Genomic DNA, 15400 nt, shown 5'->3' with positions numbered 1-15400 from the left:
ACAATTCTCATGATACACACATTCTGAGAGCTGTCTGATGCAGGAAGCTGGCCCTTTGTGACTGAAGACAGCGAGGGGTTCAGAGACTGGCCGCAAACCATGGAAGGTGTTCTGAGGCCAAAGCCCATGTAAGTACGAGGGGAAACAATTCATGTCCAAGAATGGTCACAGAAGGAAGCAGAAGATTCAAGACTCGAAGAAGTAGATCCATAGGAATATGAACTAGAAATGAATCGATAGGAACATGAAATAGAAGTGGATCAGTAGGAACCTGACGCTGGAGGGATGGGAGCAGCCAAGGGATGGGGCATGTTCTGGGGGTAGTGCAGGGAATGGAGAGGGCACAGACAGACACAGCGGGAGGGCAAGGGCCAGTGTGGGGCCCTTCTCAGGATCATGAGCTCCTGGAGTGGTTTGACTTGCTTCCTTGCTCAGGGATAAATTCATAAAATAATACAAGTGCCAGGGGCAGAAGGAAGCACAATAATCATCTCATTCAACTTTATAAATTCTAACGCTCTCCGTTTTATAATCACAGATTTTGTTGCTCGGACTGGACGGGTATCGTTTTGCCCTGGCTGTGCCCCAGCTAGTGGGGGAGCTGGGCAGAGCAACTGCGGGGCCTCTCTGCACTTCCCGCCCAGCGTTCTGTCCCTGCACCACATCCCAAGTGAGTTACTCATTTCCTGTTTCCTTTCTTCTTTTTAAGTTTTCTTTTTCCCCCCACTTGCCTCATTCATTCCCAGTGTAACTCAAGACTGAAGTAGAAGTGACAAGATGTCACACCCAAAGTTCAAGCAGAAGTGTTTTCCAGGGGTCACAACAACCCGTGTTTGTTTGGTGAGGTTCCATGTTCATTCTCAGCATTTGGGTTCAAAGCTGTGAACCAACCTTGAACCTTGGGAACTGGGAGTCGACAAGATGGGACTAATATGTAAAAGAAAAAAGGTTCCGAAGACTTGTTGGATGTCACTTCTCTTTTCAAAAGGAACATTTTGGTGAGTTAAGTGTAAATGAGTTGGCAACACACGGATTTTATTTCCTCGCCAGATGCCTGGTTTTAAAAATTAATGGAAAACGGCACAACACGTTTTGAATTTTATTGGTCTTTTCTCTCTAGAAGATGGAAGCCGAAGAATGTGAAGACAACTGAATTGAAAGCCATCGTGAGTTTTAAATGTGTGTATAGCACATGACACCGTCAGATGGAGAAGTAAGAACACCCAGTCTGAGAGCCCTCTTTCTGAAAGCCTTGTTACACTTCCACTGGTTGACTTAATTATATTACTGACACAAGTTTCCAGGCAGGTTTTTATCTGAACTTATTGTATGAGAATCAGGGACAGGGCTGTGAAGAATCCATTTCATCATAAGGAGTGTAATGCTTGAACAAAGGTTGTAATTGGGCAATTAGAATACAAGAGATAATAAATGACTTTGTTTAAAATGTGAAGGCTTTCCAAAAAAATAAAACAATCTACTGGATGGTCTTTCATATATACCATTTTAACTGCTTCAAACATTTTACTTTGTGTGGCAGAGGTAGGATCTTTGCAGAATTCTGATGATTTCCATCAAGAAAAAGAAATATTTGAGGATTCTTATAATCTGTTTTCATTTTTGCCTTTTTGGTCAACTTGATGGATTCTGTTCTATTATTCTATTAATAATTATCCTATTAATATCATGGAGGATATTTGGTAATTATTCTATTCATATTATGGGAGTCTTTAGTCAAATTCTTTGGTTTTGTTGTAGGAACCACTCCATAATTAGCTAAACAAATTCCTTCTTTTTAAAGATTTTTAATTTACTTATTAGAGAGAGTGAGCGAGAGCATGAGCGGGGGGAGGGGCAGAGGAAGAGGGAGAAGCAGACTCCCTGCTGAGCAGGGAGCCCGACAACATGGAGCTCTATCCCAGGACTCTGGGATCATGACCTGACCCAAAGGCAGACGCTTAATCGACGGAGCCAGTCAGGTGCCGCTAGCTAAACAAATTTCAAATCTTCTGTACAGCAGTGTCCACAAACTCATCTTTTTTCAAACATATATTTATTTCTTGATGTGCCCGGCAACTTCTAAGACAACCTATAAATTTTATATAAGCGCTTCCTGGTTAGCTTGTGATTGGACTTTCTTTAAAACACACTAGCGTGATTTAAATCAAACTATTTCCGGCGCTACAATTGGATGAAATCACAAGGAAGTTATGCTAGCAATTTTATTAAAATGATAGGATGGTTGGGACAAAAACACTCAACTCTATTGAGTGCCAAGGTGGAGCATACTGAAACTAGCTTACCTTTATGGACAGAGTCAGGCTGTTTCACACAGCAAGAGTACTTCACATGTCAACATCACATCTGTCATTAAGTATGTGACTTTTTTCTTTTCTTTTCCTTCTTTCTTTCTTCCTTTCTTTTTTTTCTTTTCTTTCTTTCTTTCTTTCTTTCTTTCTTTCTTTCTTTCTTTCTTTCTTTCTTTCTTTCTTTTTTTTTTTTTTAAAGATTTTATTTATTCTTTTGACAGAGAGAGAGAGAGACAGCCAGCGAGAGAGGGAACACAAGCAGGGGGAGTGGGAGAGGAAGAAGCAGGCTCCCAGCGGAAGTGTCTGATGTGGGGCTCAATCCCAGGACTCTGGGATCACGCCCTGAGCCGAAGGCAGACGCTTAACGACTGAGCCACCCAGGCGCCCCTCTTTTCTTTTTCTTTCTTTTTTTTTTTTTTTCCTGTTGTTTCATGTATTTCAAATAGAAAGAAAACTGGGCTACATTTCAAAATTTAAATATGGTGCATGAAAAGGCTTTGTTCACATTTAATTAAATTACTGTTTATATTCCATATGCTTAATCCGACATTGCTTGTATCCCAGATGGAGGTAATGGGTAGGAATAAGGTATCATTTTTTCCCCTCTTCTCAAAGTACAGGGTACAAATTGAGATGATTTTCTAAAATGTGTCATCACAATGACAAACTCATATGGCCACTGCTGTGACTTCAGCACTTCAATGATCCCTTCATGGCTCATTAACTCTCAGAACTATAAAGATAACCTCTCTGAAGATAGGTAGGACCCTGAGCTCCAGAAGACAATACTTAAGTTATCTTCGAGACTCTTAGCAGAAACTTTCCTCAGGCACACTGCTCTTCTGACTAACCAAAACTGGACTCTTCAGGATTTCTGATCAGGATTATTTTTTAAATTATAAGTAAAAAAATAAAGAGTTGGCGTTACTTTAAAAATGTAAACCTAAGTCACGAAAACGTAAATTCAGTAACATCTAATGCAATGTGAGCTGCAAAGAGACAGATAGGCACCTTGTGGGATTTCCCTACGTTCAGAGGAAGCAGAACTTACTGTTCTCATTCACCAAGTATATGTGCCTTCCAGAGACGAAGGGAAGAGTCATTTTTACCATATGAAGTGAGCATGTGTTTTTCTTGCTTTTGCTGCTCTGCTGTTTTTGCCATATTTTCTGAGTTCAAGTCTCTAATCAGTTGGTGGGAGTGTAGATTTAATGACATTTATTTTGGAAAACATGTTCTGCTAACATTTTGTAGTAATGTAAGCCATTTAATCCTAAAATTGGCAGCTGAAACTAACACTATGTCCACATAAACAACTACTCGAATGTTTCAGTCAAAAGCATGTTGGGCACCCAAGAGCAGGACATTATTTCTGGGTCTGCGTACTTCTCAAAGGGAAAGTTGTGCAGGGAGGAGCTTACCTCCAACCCACACAGATGGAACCTGAGGACACTTTAATGTGCCTCTGTGTATACAAAAAGAGCTCCTCACCTTTTGTTTTTAAGGTGAGTAAGTGGAAATAGAGGAAACATAAGGATGAAATTCTCGGCCTCAGCAGTGGTCTTCGGGGGTAGACTCTCTTGTTCTTTGGAGGAGGTCAAGCCAAGCAGTGGGAGAGGGGAGTGGGGAGGATTCCCTGTGATGGTGACATACATATTAAGCTAAAATGAGAATGATACCCATCTTCTACTCTTCCCAAAGGGTGGAGTAGGCGAACCCATCTACTACCTTGGTTTGCCAGATGAGAGAGTGTCAGGATAGAACCAAGGACATTCTGATACTATAGGGCAGTAGTCATTTTATTTTTTTTTGAGCTTCTGCCATAGACTAAGTAGTATACCAGAACTTTTAGATAGATTTTCCTATTAAAATGTCACGAAACTCCTGCAGTAGCATTCTAGGTGAATAATACCAAAGTAATCTATATAATATAATATGTACAGAGAGTTTGGCCAATTTGCTACAATCCTACAACTAGCATAGAGCAACATTAGGATTTGAATTATGGAATCTGACCCCACTGACCGTCTCTTTCCATATCTTCATCTAGATCAACAGAGGACACAAATTGTGGGGAAGCAAACCGGGGAGAGGATGGAAGAGAGATTAAATAAACAATGCTGTATTATAACCAAGTGACAAATAGTGCCATGCTGCTAACTAGGTTATTTAAATCCTTGATCTATGGTATAGAGTCACGAACGCACACAAATTTTTAAATGGTACTGTGATACTTGACAATGATTAAACATGCACCCTCCCTCAAAAGGCTTAAACACACAATCACGGAGTCTTTACTTTCACGACAGGTAACAGTTGCCCGAATGCACGCTTCTGAGTCATCCTTAATATCCCCCTGCTTCTGATCTGCCACAGCTCACCTTGTCCCAATCTCGATTTTCTCCCATTTTCCTCCATTAGTGAAAGGTTGTACCAACCATTCTGTGCCCAAACCAGGATCCTGGAAGTCGGCCTTGGTTGTCAGACTTACCCTTACCTCCCATGTTTAATCTTCTACTCAATTCTATTTTTCTTCCTAAATAGCTCCTGAATCTGTGCATTTTTTTGCCACCGCCTCCATCAAACCGCTATTACCTGGACTTCTACAGTTGTTTTCTACCTCTGTCCTCTAACCCATTCTTCACAGACTAGGCAAGAGCATTTGTTAGTAATGCAAACATCGGATCCCATCGGTCTCCCGCTTCAGATCTGAGACTGTTAGGACAAAGCAGAAATTCTGCACATGGCCTGTGGGGCTCTGTGTTAGCTGGCCTCATTTCTCCGTCTTCGCCTCATAGAACTCCCTTCTTCCTCGCTTTACCTCATCATCACCTTGACCTTTCTATTTCTGCCTCACGGCTGGCCATTGCAAATGTTCTTTCTCAAATCCCTCTCCTCTTCCCTGAGTGACCTTTAAACTTCTCATTTAGATGGTTCAGCATTCACCTCCCCTCCCCCCACCCTCCAGGCATCGGCTTTCTGTACATCCTCTCTTGACACCCCCTTCCCTTTGCACACATGTAATGATAGTGATGAAACATCTGCTTGTCTATCTTCCCTTAGCAAAATCTAGGAGAGCAAAAGCCAAATCTGCCTCGTGCACTAGTCTATACACATCACAAAGCACAGAGCCTCTAAGATATTAGGTAGCTAATTAATCCTTCTCAAATGACGGAATGAATGAACACTTCCTCTACCACCTTCAATTAAGGAAAAGAATGAGTCATCTTAGAACTCTGACAGTAGGTTTCTAAAGATCAGCCACTCTTTTTTCCTTGTTATCATTAGTGGCTAAGCATGATGCCCAGATTTTCAACAGTGAGCTTACTGAATGTACAAACTACATGCACTTAGTTTGTACAGGGAGGAGGGGAGGCCTCTGGCTACTGGAAGCAAAATACTCTTCCACCATAGAAAACCTAAGTGTTTCACCTCCTAGGCAAATCAGGGAGCTCTACAACATACCTTTGCATATTCTAGATTCTTCTTTCCTCTTGTATTAACCAGGGTTCCCCAGAGAAACTGAACTAATAGTATATATATAAAAAAAAGGAATTGACTCACATGACTTTGGAGGTTGAGATGTCCCATGATCTGCTATCTTCAAACTAGTGATGCAGGGAAGCTGGTGGTGAAGTTCAAAGGGCTGAGAACTAGAGAGCCGATGGTGTATATTCCGGTTCCGATCCGAAAGCCTGAGAACCAGAAACACAGAGGGCAGGAGAAGCCCAAAGTCCAGGTCAAACAGTCAGGCTGAGAATGAAGTCAACCTTCCTCTACTTTTTTGTTTTCTTCAGTCATTCAGTGGTGTGGATGACGCACCACCCTCACTGGAGAGAGGCATCTGCTTTACTAAGTTTACCAAATCAAACACTAATCTCATATGGAAACACCTACAAATAATGTTTAAACAGATGTCTGGGCATCCCATGGCCTGTCAAGTTGACAAAAAATTAACCATTACTTCTCTATAGCCAAATATACATCAAACCCTACTGATTTTGAATAGTTTAGTTTCACTGTAACTTTCAGAATTCTAGCAGCTGAGATTCTTGTAGATCATTTGTGAGCTTATAGTTGTTGGAAATCTCATGGAGACAACCCAGTGACTCCAATAAATAGCAGCTATAAATTCTCAAAGACACACGCTCCACATGTGCTACTTAAAATTACTCCAGAGATGCTTATGGGTATTATATAAAGCCACAAAGATGAGTAAGAAGACACTATCAGCCAACTTTGAAAAATGTTCGAACATAATCTAATAACTTTGAGAAAACTGTTAGCTATGGTTAAAGTGAAGAAGCTAAGATATTTCAATTTCTTTTTACGTGGCTACAAATTCTTCCTCCCTTCCTTCCTGTGAGACTCTTAAAGTGAAAGTTGTGCTCAATTACTTTAGTTATAAGCTCATTGTAATTCTTCAGCATCACATCAAAATGCCAGTGTGAACTTCTGAGATACAAATGCACTTAGCGACTAGCCTCATCAATGGAAGTACTGCAGCTGAAAATGCTCCAATAATAAAAGAGACGGTATACTAAGAAGTGAATGACTGGTTTGAAAAAAGAGAATTCTAGACCTTAGAGTTACAGTCATGTGCCTGTTTTGTAAATTATTTGCCAAATTGCTGGTGTGTAGAAAGTTACAGTATGATATTAGATTCTGATGATGTGCTGTGTTATTCCAATGTTCACATGTTCCTATATTTAGAGCAACAGCCTAGAAAACAAAATTGACTGAGTCACTTTGTTAAGTCTCCTCAATTTTCTGCACCCTAGTTTTCTCTTGTATGTACTACGGTAAGAATTCTTTGTGCACATTTCATGGGCTGGTTAGGCCTACCATTCTACCATTGGCTCTTGCCTAGCACCATGACAACTGAAGAGAGACAGTGCAATATAAAAAAATATGACGATCTCCTCCCAGAGCCTTATACATGTAATATTATTACTACTCTTGTAAGTGCGAGTGGGAGAAAGGAAAGAGACACCCCCACCTTTATCATATCTATTAAAGTGGAAAAAAAAAAAAGAAGTCATCAATGTAGGAAAGAGAGATATTACTCCAGTGGAATCAATATGATAATTTGAAGGAATTAGATCAATATTAAATGCCATGGAATCAGTCCTAAATGAAACCCCCAAAACTAGCCTAACAGGATTACAACTGCTGAATAAGAGTGCTCTAGTTTTTATTCCTGAATGACAGAGTATTGTTTGAGATATACATCAATTGCCATTGACAATAATCATTCATACCATCTCAAATCAAAGGAGTGTAGCAAACACCATATTAAATAAACAAAGTGTTCTCAATTTTTTATATCTTTTTTTTATTTGAAACAATTTCTATATTTTCGTTTTGTTTAATCAGGAATTATATTTCTTCATTCCACCTTCCAGTTTAAGTATTAATCCCTTAATGACTTATAGAAATTCTAAGGTTAAAAGGCCAGAAGTGGACTGACCAGATTCTAAACATTTAATTCTCACTTGTAAGACTAGGGACACTGGTGGATCAGGCATAAGGGATACTGTGTTAAAGGAAGGTTCATTTTGCTCCTTTATTTTTACCGCCCCTGGTTTCCTCTTTGGTCTTCAATACTTCAACTTTAGTTGGTTTCCTATTTGGAAAAGAAGAAAGTTTGGAAAAGAAGAAAGTGTCCATACGGGTTCTTGAAAATCATCCAAGAACCACAGAGATCTTAGAGGAGGGGAGACTCAAGTCCAACACCCATTGTTTAGATGGAAACCTTGAGAATCAGGGAAGCTTCAAGGCTTATCAAAGGTCACATATTCATGCGAGCAGGGACCCAGTATGGAACAGCGATGGCAAAGGGACAGGAACTCTCCAACAGTGACTGCTGTCACTTAGCACCAATTTCAGGTTTGTGACACCACTGGAGGTGTGGCTTTGGATGACTCCGTAACTGTTACCCGGTGTGTGTATCTTGTATGCCCAGAAAAATCAAACTCTTTGATTTCCTTTTGTCCTCATGGTTTTGTAGCACAATGCAAAACATACTCAGTAAAATTTAAATAAGCCTGTTTGGCAAGTCCTTTTAATGCCATCAGATCCCTTGACATTTTTAATTCAGACTTATTTTTTAATCTGAAAAATAAATGAAAATCTTAGTCATTGCCTTAGCCAGACTTTGCATATTTGCCGCTGCTATAAACGCTGTGCGTATTGCATGGGTTAGTTATGACCAGCGTTCTATTGTTTATTCTGGTCCAGCACAGTGATGACTTGAGACATGATATAATACAAATAAATATTTGTAAGTTCTAGCTGGACTCAGAGATGACAACATTTTTTTTTTCTTGAGTCAAGTTCCAGCACAACCTCTTTATTTCTATTCTGATGACCAATATCAGGAAAAGCGCCTGAACAAGATATTCTTCATTGCGCATTCTCAAGTTTCAAACACCTGCCTGGTTCTGTGCATTCACCTTTCAGAGATGGACCTTCTGTGCGGCAGATACAGGCTCTCTGGCTCTGGCTCCCAGGTGTCTGCTTCCCGAAGCTGCTATTCTGACCTCTGGCTGCGACAAAAGACAGCCATCCTTTTGGACCTCCACCTGCTCAGCTAGCGGATCCAAATTCTGCTGCTTCCCCACCGCGGAGTGATTTGCCATGTCCTGAACGGCATGCGAGCTAATGTCACTTTGTGTTTTGAGTCTTTGAGAGTTTTCGGTGACTGATCCTCACTGCAAACAGGTCCCCGATTATTTCTTTTCGGCTTGCTCTAATACTACATTCACAGCCAGCGCCTGATCCTGACGCAGAAGAGTCCATTGTTTCTTCCCGGCCTGCCACCCACACTGAAGAAACCTGGTGCGTCTGAAAGCATTTGGGAATCAAATGTTTTTCAGATTCCCGCAGTACGACTTTATATCATAATCAAAAGGTTCTTTTCCTTTTCTAAAGGTGAAGGAATTTAAAGTTATGTTTGGTCTCAGGTTTGTTAACATTAAGCTGCATAACAGCCTGGTCTTACAGAGGTCTTTTTCTGAACACAAGTGATGCTTCTACTGGACGCCGGGAAGAAGGGGAGAAATACAGCTGGGCGAGGGTATGAAGCCCTTCATCAGCTCAGGGAAGGAATGTGTGCGAGCTGGGGTTCTCTCCCTATTGTATCACAGTGAAATGCTCTCCGTTCCTCATCTCAGTCCTCACCCTTGCTTCCCTTTCTTTGGTTGCCCTTTTCTTGTTCTTTCTGCAAGTCGGGCTATGGGTATCTATTGATGATGGAAGAGGGCTTCTCTCATCTTGCTGTTTTGGGGCTCTCCAGGTATAGACTTCCTCAAGAATCAGAAACTGTGTCCTAACAGAGGAGATACGTTTTTTTCTTGAATAAGGACAAGTGAACTGACCCTAAGTTTCAAAGCTAATGGTGTAGATGACAGTAGGCAAACAAAAGTTTGCAGTAGGCGAAAAGATAACAGTAGGCAAACCAAACAGTTTGAATAAGACAAACATGGATTTTTTTCAGTTAGCAAGCCGCCGCTGAAAAGAGCTAAAAAACAAAACTCTCGTAGTTCCTGAGCATGAGTTAAAGGCATTTTACCAATACTTTTTTCTTTTCTGCAAAAATACTTTATGACCTTAAAATACCAGCCACAGCCCTTCTTTGTTCTCATTTACACCACATGTCCTCATGCATAAAGTAATCACATTTAAAGAGATTACACATAGAACCCAAGTCCAAAAGTAATTATAGCAATAACTGTAGCAGGAATCCAAGGTTTCCAGTGAGCCAAAACCCTCCTTATAAATCTTGTAGGTTTGTATCTGTGTCTATATCCTAGTTCTAGGTGTCAATTTCATATAATGATGCTTGCCTCCGGCTTTTAGAGCACGAGATCCTAAATCATATTTATATCCAAAACCTATTTTAGCTCCACTATATTTTGAAGAAGAAATAGTATAACAACTTTGGTCATTCTATTTTTTGTCAAATATTTCCAGTGCTATTTAAAAGAAAATATATATTAACTGTCACAGACTTACTAAATTAATTATATTCAGAAAAAACTGAGCTATGGAAATACTCACATATTCCATAAGGAATACTCACACAGCTCTTTCATGAATTAAAGGGTCTTTATTACATGGAGTAAAGATGTGACTGGCAGACACGAGTGCTCTAAAACACTTACAGCCCAGTAGCTACAGATGCCGTATATGACATTTTCTCCAGCACTTCCCCCCACATTTTAGGATTAGAAAATCTATCACTAGAGATTGGTAATATGGTCTGGTATACAAAGTTTGCCATCAACATCTTATTTCAACCAGAAAAAAAAAATCACCCACCATTATTGACTCACCACAATTATTTAGAAAGGGTCTTTTATTAAAAGATTAAATTCATTTTTTTACTCTAAGTACTTAGCACAGTGTGCCAGCTTTTCTTATTTTTATTCAAATTTGTCAGTCTCTCTTGACACTAAACGGTAGAAACCAAATCAAACTAGCTTCAGGGAATCAAGATTTTTACTGGCTTATGACAAGTAGAAGGCTCTGGCTTTCGGCACGGTTGAATTCAGGTGATCAGTGGCATTAGGAAACAGTCTTTTCCCATCTCTCCATTCTTCTTTCCTCAGGGTTGATATTTTTCAGAGGCTGGCTTTCTCTACAAAGATGTCTACCAGTGTTTCCTGATAAATATCCAATTACCTTCAAGAATAGCAGGTAGAGTTTCTTTAATCCTGCAGTTATGACAAAGGCTCCAAGTTGAGTCTCACCGGTCTGTTGAGTCCGCTTGGCCTGACTTGAGCCACTTCATCATCCATGAGTGAGCACGGCTGGCCAGTGAAATCTGGGATTCCAGTTAGCCAGGCCTGGGCGACATTTCTTAGCAACACCAGAACCATAAGGAAAGAGAGCTTGGAAATCAGGAGGCTGAATGCATGCCAGCCTGGCAAAAAGAAAGCAACAGATGTCTATTGCTTTCCCTAACTCATCCACCAAACATTTCCTGAGTTTCTGCCGTGCTCCCTGCACCGAATCTGTGTGTGAGGAACAGAGTGTGTGCGTGACTAACAGAAGGGCAATGGGCACAGCAGGAAGGAAGAAATTCAAAAGTAAAAGACCTAATCCCTCCCCTCCAAAGAGAGAGGACTGTAGGCTCAAAAAACAGTGAGAAACAAGGACTCTGTGATGAACTTGTTGACACAGGTGGCAGAAATTAAGAGGAGAAAACTCTGTGATTGGAGAACCGAGAAAGCCCTTGGGTGGGGGTGGTCTAGAAGGATGGACCACATGCGGAAGGCAGGGCAGGATCTTGCAAGAGGCTAGGGAAGCACTGGTAAAGGCTTACAGCTTTGATGCGTACAGTGCTGGGGAGGAAAGGCAGATGGTGGTGCGTGGGAGAGAGAGGTGATTCCCGAGGATTCCTGAGTGCCCTAGGGCAGTTTCAGCAGGAACTGATAAAGAAAGGCAGAGTTGAGACAGGAGAATACAAGCATGTTGGGAAGACGAATCTGGTAATGGGCTGTGGGATGTCTTAGACGGGAAGAAGATGGCAGGCATCGAGAGGGGCTACTGCAGAAATTGTGGTCGGAAGTGACAAGTTCTAAGAAGGACCCGAGGCTGTGGAGGAGAGGAGACCATGCTGAGAGAAATGTCAAAGGGAAGATCAATAAAACTCTGAGGCGCTAGTAGAAATTGAGGAAGAAGGAGAAGATGAGTCTAATGAACAAGCCCAGGGCCCAGATAATGGAAGAATCATTAAGATGTAGTGACAGGAACCATCACTTCATAGTATTTATGGTGCGTTCCTCAGTGACACTGTCACTTTCTACCATCTACTTTAACTATTTGCATGCATGTCTTTCATCGGGAAAATGTCTAATTCATCTGTCTCTTCAGCAACATAAAGTTTGGTGTTTTGCACAGATGATTCAATGCATACTTGTCAAACTAATTTTACGGAGGAGAAACAGATTTCTGAGAGGTTAAAAAAGTGTTTGTCATAAATATTAGTGACAGGATGGCAGTGAGGGTCATCTTTTAAATCTCCAATTCTTTATTCTTAGTTCCTTAGTGCTATGGTTATTCTTCATAGGGGATAGATGTAACTCTCCAGTCCAAACTGCCTTGCAGAAAACCAAGTATCTATGTCCTGTGCTATACAAACTTCTGGTGCATTTTCAGATTATCTAATTTACCTAAGATTTCTTTCAAAGTTAGAGCAACAGAAGCAAGTCTCCCTCTTACCTCTTAAAACTCTTGGTGTTTTCCATTTAGTTCTGTAATTTAAAAATTTCTGAGACCATGGAACCCTACTGAGTCCAAAATCCTGTTAGGCTTTGTTTGTTTTACATAGAAAGTAAATTATGAAGTAACACTACAACAGATTGCTCAGAAGTAAAAGATTAAATTTTCTGTAGTGTTTCTCAAAGTGTGCAAATTCTCATGCACTGAAGTGTGAGAACCATTGGTCTTTGACAACATCTCCTCAATAATCTTTTTGAACATTTGGTTTTTATTTATTTATTTTTTTAGGATTTTTTTGTTTATTTTAGAGGCTGGGGAAGGGCAGAGGGAAAGAAAGAGAGAGAATCTCCAGCAGACTCCAAGCTGGGCATGGAGCCTGATGTGGGACTCTATCTCAGGACCCTGACATCATGACCTGAGCCTAAACCGAGTTGGAAGCTCAACCAACAGAGCCACCCAGGTGCCCCTGAACATTTGGTTTTTAAACTTGCCATTGTATCAGAATCACCTACAGGGCTTATAAGGCACTGATTGCCAGGTCCATTTTTCGAGTTTCTGATTTAAGACCCCTGGTGTGTGGCCTGACAATTTGCATTAACAAGTTCTCAAGTGATCCTGAAGCTTCTCTTCTGGGGACCATACTCCAAGAACCACAGTTCTTGTGTCCCACAACCAGAGGAAACCTCTCATGAAGCTCCTCTTCCCTTAACAAAGATCCCCCCTCCACCCCCCCTTTTTAAGTAGGCTCCATGCCCAACGTGGGGCTTGAACTCACAACCCTGAAATTGAGAATGACATGCTCTACTGACTGAGCCAGCCAGGCGCACCAAAGATTCCCCCCTTAAATGCCCTTGGAATTGTGTTTTGAAAGAGCTATAAAATTGTTGTGGCATCCATATATCCGTGTGTGGGACACAAAGACTACATCTGATGAAATGTGCATTCCTGTGAAATACCACAGCCATTAGGGCAGTCCCAGGAAAATTAACCAGAGGGCACCCCACTGAAGACTCATACTCCTTCCCGACAAGCTCCGATTTGTAGTAATTGCAAAATTAAGGTGGAAGCAATACTAGGAAAACGAGGGCTGAAAACTCCCTTCTGAATTTCAGATTCAGTTTAATAAAACGCTGCAGCAGCACAAAGCTGTAATCTGTTTCCGCATACCAATTTGTGTAGAGCACAAGATCACATCAGTGAGGAAACGCTGCATCTCCTTATCAGGAAAGACTAATTGGAAGCTACAATTAGCTGGGTAGTAAACGCCAGGAATTCTAAATCACAATCACAAAGTAGCCTTCATTTGGCACCCTAATATAAGGGAGGGGGGCAGTGATGGCCGCTGAGCAGAAGAGATGGGATTCTTTCCCTGGAAGAATAGAGGCTCTTGCATATAAATGGGTATGTCTCAATACATAGTTAATACTTGTTTTGTTCCTTGAATCTTAACACACGTCACACTCAAATTCAAGATTGTTGAGGTGAGGAAGGAAAAGTAAGCACTGTCGGAATGGCTGGTATGTTTAATGGGTATGAAACTCTAGGTTCGGTTTTGCTTCTTTTTTCCATTAGACATCATTAGGATGCAGGCTTAGAGTGTGATTAGTAGGTCTCTAGGGTAATCTGAATTTCCTAGAAAGATTTCATTATCCCCAGTCTTCTGACCTCTGATCCTAAACCACTTTTGAAAGGTTTACTTCTTCCTGGGAAGGCATTGGCTTTCCAGGATTCCCGTGAACATTCTCACACATGACTTTTTTACATCATTAGAATGCTACTGATTTGTTCATTTGTTTGCTCACTCATGTATTCAGTAAACATTTGTGAAGTGCTTATTACATCTCAGCCATCATTCAGGGCCAATGAGAATAGTTTCTGCCTCCAGGTCTTCTCATCACCATATGTGATGGTTAGTGCTGATACTTCTGTCCTTTTATTTAGATTCCTTTTTTTTTTTTTTAATTAAACACTACTTTCCTTAATGTGTATTCCTCATCAAATATCTATAGTATTTTTTTAAATGGTGCCTGAAGAGATAAAATTTTACCTTTTCAAGTTGGAGAGAAATAATTTGAAAAGTGTTATTTATTTTCTGCTTCTAAAAATGACAACATCCATTCCCTTTCATAAAAGCTGTTCTTTGTTTTAGCAAAAGTATCAGCATGTTTTGTTTTTTTTTTTCCACTCACTGATTTAAAATATTGAATGACTGTTTTATGATGAGCATTGTTCCAGATCTTGGGATCTATTAGTGAATAAGACAGACAAGATTCCTGTCCTGGTGGAGATCGCATCTTGATGGGGGAGAGAGACGGTGCTAGAATAAATATGGGAATGATGTGGTATGTTAGAAGGTGATATCTGTTAGGAGGAGAAGGATATGTAAATGGGAGAGGGGTAGAGGAAACTGTAAGGCATGGTATAGATACAGGTATATAGATTCTTGTACTGTTCTTGAACAAAAATTTTGACATGCCCATCACCCTGAAAGTAGAGATGAACCTTGAAATGTTATTTTTAGTGTTGCAAAGTGTGTGTATCTTCAAATTTAGGGGCTGTTTTAAGATACATATTTAAATTGGACTTGCCCTAAAAATGACTGACCATTTTTGGGAGACCTGCGCGTAGGACCCAGCACTCCAGTGAAGAACATGAGCATTTTGCTCACCTGGAGGAGACACAGGTGAGGAGGCTCCTAGAAGGGTTCGGTAGAGTCCTGCTTGGACAGGGTGCCATGTCTGGAGTGATTCAGCACAAAAGATTCCAGCACTTGAGAATGTGGGACTGTGGAAGGCTATCTCATCCTCTCCATGGAAGCAGACATTAGAGTTTCCTCTAAAAAAGATTTAAAATTCTTATGGGAA

At 40.7% G+C, this 15400-nt stretch overlaps 1 protein-coding gene across 1 annotated transcript in view; it reads right to left on the bottom strand.

The window, feature by feature from the left end:
• The window catches only part of LOC123790410 (uncharacterized), a 404586-nt gene that overhangs the window by 246310 nt on the left and 142876 nt on the right, over positions 1-15400 (bottom strand). The window contains exon 2 of the mRNA XM_087862347.1: positions 5874-6004. Within this exon, the coding sequence (XP_087718473.1) occupies positions 5874-6004 (131 nt within the window). The remainder of the gene's footprint in view (positions 1-5873; positions 6005-15400) is intronic.

This window comes from Ursus americanus, chromosome 5 (genome assembly GCF_024610735.1).
Source record: "Ursus americanus isolate L20-20 chromosome 5, mUrsAme1.1.p, whole genome shotgun sequence".
Taxonomy (NCBI): Eukaryota; Metazoa; Chordata; class Mammalia; order Carnivora; family Ursidae; genus Ursus; species Ursus americanus.
The sequence above is the reverse complement of the archived record's forward strand: the minus strand, read 5'-3'. Positions and strand labels throughout refer to the sequence as shown.